Raw genomic sequence first — 8,321 nt, forward strand, 5'->3', positions numbered from 1 at the left:
TCTCTTTTTCTTAGAGTGGCGAAGATCGGGATGCTAGGACCGCTCTCATGACAGCCTTAGACAATAGCCAAGAGAGCTAGATCAACAGTTAGCGAGTGCTCCTTCTGGACTTAAAGCTTCATGCTGATCAAGCACAAGGGCTCTTTGGGAAAAGGAAGCCTCCCATTGTCAGAGCAGTTAATTGTTCACTTGCAGCTCTGGGAAGAATTTCCTTCCCAACGCTCCGATCCTAAGCTTCTTTACACGGAAAGTGGGTTCTGCTGCACTCGGATCTAGATGCCAGTCAGCAAAGCCCAGGGTCGGAGTATTTAACGATATAGTATCACTTCCTTTGCACAAATTGCAGAACTTTGCATTAAAAAAAAAGACAGACAGAAAGACACTCTTCACTCTACCCTTGCTTTCGTTTTCCATTAAAAGGAAACACAAGACGTGCCTGTATGTGTATACACATATAAACACAGAGCTAGCCACTTACGTAAATGCCTTCACAATATTTTCCAAATCGTGCCCCCCCATCAGATCTGGTGATGAGCAACAGAGGTTAATACAATCTGGATGTATTTCACAAATGAGTACATTCTTAAAGTATAATTTGAATACCAAAGTGCTCATTCATCAGCAGTTATTATTCACAGCAATTGTTATATTTTCCCTCCTTGACACAACATCCGCAAGATTTCCGACACCCCTGACTAAACAGTCCTACTTAGAAGTAAACTCGGTTGCTGTCAATAGGACTTCTTTCCCTGATGTCTACTTTCAATGAGGTCTCTATGGAAATGTTAACCAACCAAGTTAGAGAGTATATATGCTTTCAAGGGGGATATCAGTCAGAAGAGGGAATTCGAAGATGAATTTGAAGATGCCATCTTTTTATCTTTAGAAAGAAATTAACTAACCTAACAACAATTATTTTATCTGGTGTTTATTAATTCCATTTAAAATCTTACAGATAAAAATCAATTACATTTCATGCATTTAAAATGCAAATTTAAAGTGTTCCAGCGAAAGGCTTTTTTCCATTTCAATGTGAAATATCAAAACTTATTTCAACATTACAATGAGACTATTTGTTTGCAGGGTTTGCAAACTTCAAAGTAGCATCAGGAGTGTTTTAGTAACATTCACCATTATTATTTTCAGGAAATACACATAGGCCATCATTAGTCAGTTTCACTTGGACAGTTTATTTAATACATGGGTCTGGGTGCGCCCACTGTTTTGAAATATAGGAGAACTCTCACTTAAACTATACCTGAACTGCCAGCAAATGCAAATAAGTACATGCTCCATTAAATTAAATGTCATTCAACATTTATCAAATATTGTTTGCTTAATTACAGTCTTACGCCTATCTAAATTAATATTCAAGCAAAAACTATATCCTGAAGTGCAATTTGCTGCACACTTCAAGGGACAAGTTAAAAATGCAGTTAATTAGGACTGCAACAATAATGCTTTAATATTTTCTTGTGACCAAAAAGAGGAGGGGGGAAGAAGGGGGGAAGCTCAAGTGTACTTTAATATATTTTCAAATATTTACTGGAAGTAATATACAAGAAAAATACTATACAAAATCGTCTCCTGGACAACTGCATCTCACACCGATACACTGGTGGAGTTATATTTGTTAGCTATTTTACAACGATTCCGTTGTACAAACCATTAGGTTTAGAATTATTTTACAAATATTTGTCCCTATGACCCCCCTCTTTTTTGGCATTCAAACTACAGGCTCGCTGAAAAGCAAGGGTACTTTTTAAATTATTTAAATCAGAAAAATAATGCTACAAATAATAATTTTAATCCTAGGTGCATCTAGAGCACTGCATGAATATAGATGCTGAAACTCTGAAATCAGAGGGCTATCATGCTGGTACAATTTTTTAAACATGGGAGAAACTTTTAAGAAAATGAAGTTACTGAAAATTAGGCTATATCTCTATCTTTTAAGAGAAAAATCATCAGAAGAGATCTGAAGTCAAACACATTTCGAATTATGGGCACTATCCAGCCACAATTAAGCAATTTAAAGTCATTTGATTTCAATAGGATAGAATCCATCTTGAGTTTAGCCACTGAAACCAACTGGACATTAAATTTGTCTGGATTATACTCAAGGTTTCCAAGAACAAATGTAAATGTTTGTGTCCAAAAGTGTTGGATTTGCCAGAGTAATTACACTTTCTCCAAGAAGCATTTTTTAAAAAGAAAAAAAGACGAAGCATGATTTAGGCTGTGATCAATTAAGGCAGAGAACTTAGATTTATAGCCCAATCCATAATTCACTTAAATTAGTGGGGTTTACACTGATACAGTCCAATTGAAGGAAATGAATGCAGCCCAACCCTATGCATGTTTTCTTCAGAAGTAAGATCCACTGTGCTCAATGGATATTACTCCCATAAACATGCATAGGATTGTAGCTTAAGGCAACTTAATTCAGTTTTACTTACTTCTGTGTAAACATATATGGGGTTGAGCTGTAAAGTTGAAATCCTAAGGAAACCAAGAAGATCCTTGGACATAACCTCTTATTGAAGTCACTTATTTCAGAGCAATTGTTTTAGAATTGGATGCCATCGAAATCTTTTGAAATTCAGGAATTTTCCTTTGGCTGTAAATCTCACGGGCTTCAGAGGGGATATCACTCAAAACACTCCTTTACTTGGGAGAAAGTTTAATTGACTCCCATTGAATGTAACGCCCCACCCCCACCCCCCAACCTCAGGTAGGGATCACAGACTAAAATGCCTTGGACTAGCCTCCGAAGCAGTTTACTTGGAAATGTTGTAAAATAAGTAACCACTTCATTCCAATTCGGAATACTCTGGCGTAAGTGATTTGCGAATGGGGCTGGTTAGTGATCACACCTACATGCACACTCACATATCCACAAACACACACACAAATGCTTCAGGCTTCACCCTTTTACTCCAGAGTAATCCCACCAACTTCAACGGGCAGCATTCTAGCGGGCTGGCGACTGCAGTTCAATGCAAAGTTGAAGAGAAGTTTAGGAGTGGACCGAAATAATAAGGTTTTTTTTAAAATTTAAAAAAAGCTTCCCACGATATATATATATTTAATTCAAAGTGCTTTCAGCGGGAGATCTTGGCTGCTTTTTGTTTTGTTTCCTGATAAGAGACTCTAATTCTCAATCAATAGGTTGTTGGCTCTGCAGTTTGTCCAGATCGGGATCCCACGCCCTCCCTCCGTCCCGCAGGTTGGAGACTTCCCCCCCTGCCAAAAAATAAACCATCTTCCCCTTGGAGCGTGGAAGTCAGTGGGGAGGGGGGGCTGCCTCTCTGGAGCAGCTGCTTGGGAGACCCCCAAAGATCCCGCGAGAAAGTTCCTCCTCCTCCTCCTCTCGCCCGTGCGCGGCTCAGGCGGCGTAGCTGCGAGGGCGGCCGGGGGCCGGAGCTTGGGGGCAAGGCAGCCCAGTGAGGGGTCCGTGCGGGGGATCAATGCGCGGCGCTACTTACATGTCCAGAGAGATTTCCCCCGTGTTTTTTGTGTTTTGTTTTTAACCCCCTGACCAGAGTCGCTGAGACAGGCGCGAGGTTTCCCCTCAGGCGGCTGGGCGGGAAAACAAAAAGGCGGGAGGAGAAAGAAGGAAAACCACACACACACGAAAAGGAGTCCCCTCGGGACCTTGCCTCGGAGCCTGCCGCTTTCACTCCAGGCCGTTCCGGTGGCCGGGCTCGGAGGCCTGCAGCAGCTCCGGGGAGTGGCAGGGCGGGCTGCCGGGGGCGCTGTGCTCGCTGTCGGTGTCGCTGCCTTTCTTGCCGCCTCCCGAGCCGCCGCCTCCGCCGCCGCCTCCTCCCGCGCCGCCTCCGCTGTGGGTCTTGACGTGCTTGCTGAGGTGGTCGCTGCGCATGAAGCGCTTGTTGCAGACCGGGCAGGCGAAGCGCTTCTCGCCCGTGTGCGTGCGCAGGTGGCGCTGCAGCTCGTCCGAGCGCGTGAAGCGCTTGCCGCAGAAGAGCCAGTTGCACACGAAGGGCCTCTCGCCCGTGTGCCAGCGCAGGTGCGCCTTGAGGTGCGACGTCTTGCCGTACACCTTGCCGCAGCCGGGGATGTGGCAGCTGTGCAGGCCTTTCCTCCTCAGGCTGGCGCCGGCGGGGCCTAGCCGCTCGGCCTCCTGGCAGTTGGGGCAGTCGCAAGTGGCGCGGCCCGAGTAGCGGCGCGCCGAGGAGCGCGGGGAGCCGCCTAGCGGCGCGGAGGGGCCCGCGCCCAGCATGGAGCCTCCCGCGCCCGCCGTCAGGGGCGACGGCGACGGCTCCGGGTACGAGCCCGGCAGCACGGGCTTAAATCCGTCCATGAGGTGCTGCCCGGCGGGGCTCAGGAGGTGCGTCGAGGCCGCGCCGCTGCTGAAGGCCGAGTGGCCCGCCAGGCCCGAGTAATCCGAGTTGTAGGCGCCCAGAGGGGAGTGCAGGGAGCCGGCGGGGAGCCCCGCGGCGGCCGGGTGGACCCCGTTGGGGTTCTGCACGTCGAGCCAGCCGGCGCCCACGTCCCACCAGCTGGAGGCGCCCGCGTCGCCCGGGTGCGAAGGCTTGAACCACGACTCGTACGGGTGCGCCATGCCCACGCGCGGGTAGATGCCCTGCAGGCCGTCCACCGACGTGTGCACCTTGGAGATGAAGACCGGCTGGTGCGCGTCCTGCGCCCCTCCGCCGCCGCCGCCGCTGCCTCCCCCTCCGCCGCCGCCGCCCCCCGACGGCCCGGGCGCCTGGAAGACGGAGTAGTCGTTGGCGAAGGGCGAGCCGGCTGCCGCCGCGGCGCCGCTGGACGTGAGCGAGAAGGCGCTGGATCCCGGCGACCCGCCGCAGCTGAACGAGTCCGAGACGAGCGCGGCTGCCGCCGCCGCTGCTGCGGCCGCCGCCGCCGCGTGAGCCGAAGAGCCGTTTCGGGCCGAGGCGGAGACGCCGACGCCGGCCAGGCTGGAGCCCACGACGTTGCAGCTGCCCGACGACGAGCGTTTCCACGGGTGGAAGCCTTTGGCGAAGGGCGACGCGCTGTCCGACAGCGCCGACGGCGAGGGGCTGGGGCTGCCGATCTTGTTGCAGGTGGCGGCGAGCATGGCCAGCGGAGTGGAGCCCAGGCGCGGTTCTTCCTGCAGCGAGAAGGGAGAGAGGCCCGCAGGGAAGCGCGCGTCAGAATCGCCCGGGGAAGAGACCTCACGGCCAGGGTAGCCCCCCGCGCTGCTCGGCTTGCCCGCCGATGGGGAGACGGGGGCGGCCAGGAGCCAGCCGCGCTCGAGGAGCTGCTGCCGGACGCCTCCTCGAGGCTCCCCGGAGGACATTTAAGCTCCCGTCTCCCCGCTCAAAAACCCCCGGAGAGGCTTGCTTTGAAAGAAAGCCGACGGCTTCTGGGCATGAAGCTGAAAACGCATCCCCGAGCCGAGCCGAGGAGCAGGAAGGGAGGCTAAAGCCCCGTCCAGATACATCACGGGCTCCTACTGGCGACGGGGAGATGCTTGGCCAACCCCGGAGCCCAATCCAGAGTTGCTCGGTTTCCAAAGAGTCTACTCCAGGATTTAGCCAAAACGATCCAGATTCAGATCTCTTTCCCCACCCAGCTGTCTGTAAACTTTTTAACGGGGGTTCTTTTTCCCACGGCAGTTTCCTCCCCCCAAACTCCAACAAAAAACAACAACCCAAGAACCACCCGCCGCCACCTTTCCTGTTCACCCACAGCTAGGAATTAGATTGAGAGGAAAAGGTTTCACATACCTGCAGGAAATGACGGGCTCAGTGAAATGTTAAAGGAGGGGAAAAACAACAACAACAGGCTGTCGCAATTTTTTTTAAAAAAAAGGAAGGGGAAAAAACCTCGCAGGGAAAGAGGAGACCGAGCGAGGCAGCTGCTTTTTCCCTCGGAGCAGATAATAGAGGGAGGGAGAGGGAGAGAGGCCAGTTCTCCGGGGATACAGGAATAGCTCAGCCCAAGCTCTGGACGTGGTTCCTACTAATGCCCTTAAAACCTTTGCCTGCACGCTGACAAAAAAAACAAAAAAAAAGTGACTGCCCTCTTTCTTCCTCCCCCTCCCCTTTTTCCGCTTTCTTTTCTTTCGAACTCACTTGGACTTAGAGAGAGAAAGGCAAAAGAGGGGGGGAAATAAAAGCCTCAATAGGAGAGACTGATAGCCCCCGGTCAAGAGAGGGGCTACTTTAACCCTTCTCCAATCGCCAATAAAAAGGACCCAATTAAAACAGCAAAGGGGGGGGGGGAGAAAATCCTCAGACTCACCCCTAGAAGTGAAGTTGCCATCCCACAAAGTGCCCTCCTCTCAGAGGATCTTTTTTATATTGATAAATCAGAGGCAGTGTTTTTTTTTAAGAGGTGTGCAATACAATGATCAGTTCCGCCCATTCCACCACAATTGTAGCTCCCTCGCCGGCTTTGAAGTGCCGCTGAGCCCGCGCCAGCCAATCCGCGCCGCCGACAGCCGCTCCGAGACGTGGCCGCGTGAGGTCATCATCGGCCCCGCCAAGCGCCTTCCGCCGCCGCCGCCGCCGCTGCAACGAGGCGAGGAGCTCCTTTCCGGGAAGAAAGGCGCGCAGGCAGCCGCAGAGAAACAGAGAGAGAAGCTGCCGGCGGCAAGGATGCAGGCGAACGCCAGGGAGGGCGGCGAATGCACAGGCGCGCCTCTCCTCGCCCTCTTCCCGCTTCAGGTTTTCCTTCCAAAGTGCAACTCTCCACGCACCAGTCTCCCTCTTCTTTAAGCGTCGCTCAGTTCATTGCTTGGGGGAGAGCATATTAAACCCCCTCCCCAGGGGTTTCTCTCCCCCCCCATCACCACCACCACTTTAGGAAGGCATACATAAATCTGACAGCGCGCGCGCGCTCTAGGAGTTGTGGCTTTAAATTAAAGTGGATTGCTTTAGACTTCCACCAGCAGCCCGCTCCCTTGCCATTCTCCGGATAAGTCATTTGGGTGGTTCGGAAAACCCCGCATTGGATGGAGGGAGGAACATTCCTTTCCATCCACCCACCGCCGCCCAGCACCTTTTGGTTATGTAAAGGAAGAGTGTTGTGTAAAACTGCAAAGAGCTGCAGATGTGGTTGAGAAGCCTGCGATAGGATTGCCCCTCTCCAAAGGGCGGATTAAATCTATTTCAACCCCATACTCTTGCGCCTTCTTTTTTTATATTATTTTTCTTTATTTGCTTTGAGCGCGAGCGTTCCTCTTCTCTCTTTTGTTGCAAATTTGGGGTGGGGCGGGGAAACCCTCTGGTCTGCTGCTGGAGCGGTTGGCGAAGCGCCTCAGGTGTTGCGCGCAATCGTGTTGCGCGCGGGGTTGTTGTTTTGCCTTCGGTACAACCATTATTAATTTAGGCAGAAGGGAAAGCACCAGCCGAGTTAAAACGTGCATTGGCGCTTCGCCCTGTCCCAATATTGATTTCAAGGTAGGAGAGGTTAATGCCAATATTAGTAAAGAGAACCGGGTTGTTTTGACTTGAGGATGTGTTTGCCTTGGACGTCCCCGCGTCCTTAGATCAGCTTTGTAGCCGAGATCCCTAACATTGGTGTAAGACTAATGTGGCAAATTCTCTTTTTTCCTCCCCAAAGGCTGGGTGGGGGTGACGGACACCCCTTTCTAACGCCCTATGCTTATTGACTGTACATCATATCTATTGATTAAGGGGTAACGCGCATTATCATACTTCGAAGTAAGGAGTGAAGTAAATTAATGAACTGCTTTCTTTCTCTGAAGGCTGATGGTTACCATAAATGTCGTGTTTCTCTCCGCGAGCTGCTCTGAATGATTTTAGCCTGTTGAGAAGGCGTGACAGGCCAGCCCAGGAGGAGGAAGGGGTGGGGGAAGGAGGGAACTCCGTTTAACAAATAAAAAAGAATTAACTTCATTGCTTTGGTCTCCTTCTGTAATGATATTCATTTTAAAGACCTAATGCACACTTGTTTAAATTTCGGATTTAAACTGAATCAATCCTATCCTTGACCCCCCCCTCACCACAAAAGGGGGGCGAGTGCATGTGAAAGAAAAAGCGTTTTACGGGAGAGCCCCTCACGTATGAATGAATGGCGATTAGCTTTATCTGTTGCCTTTATCCACTGTGCACCAGAAGTGTAACTATTAAGACATATTGGCAGATTCCACCCCCTCCTGAACAAGCAGGCAATACCTTTCCCTCGAAAAAGCAGAGGGTTAGAAGCGCTTGGCGTAAAACGACGGTTTTGCGTTGCCTCTCCACAGCTTTGGAAACGACAACAAAATTAATTACAGAGCAGAAACTCGTTAGGGGAAGAGGACCAGTGAAAAACTCCTTTTCTTCCTTCTCTGATTTTCTTTATGT

General features: G+C 50.6%; 1 protein-coding gene across 3 annotated transcripts; it reads right to left on the reverse strand.

The window, feature by feature from the left end:
- Positions 1–912: 912 nt before the first annotated feature.
- Positions 913–7,968, reverse strand: SP8 (Sp8 transcription factor). 3 transcript variants are annotated; one of them, XM_083706201.1, is made up of 2 exons: positions 6,253–7,968; positions 913–5,116 (listed from the first exon to the last, which is right to left on the reverse strand). In XM_083706201.1, exons 1-2 carry the CDS (start codon positions 6,271–6,273, stop codon positions 3,680–3,682), a joined length of 1,458 nt encoding a protein of 485 aa, XP_083562327.1. In that variant the 5' UTR covers positions 6,274–7,968; the 3' UTR covers positions 913–3,679. The 3 variants fall into 3 exon arrangements, with proteins under 3 accessions (XP_083562327.1, XP_083562328.1, XP_083562326.1); XM_083706202.1 differs by having other exon boundaries at positions 5,736–7,968; XM_083706200.1 differs by having other exon boundaries at positions 913–7,968.
- Positions 7,969–8,321: the final 353 nt, after the last annotated feature.

The sequence above is a fragment of the Podarcis gaigeae genome (genome assembly GCF_964106915.1).
Source record: "Podarcis gaigeae genome assembly, chromosome: 12".
Taxonomy (NCBI): Eukaryota; Metazoa; Chordata; class Lepidosauria; order Squamata; family Lacertidae; genus Podarcis; species Podarcis gaigeae.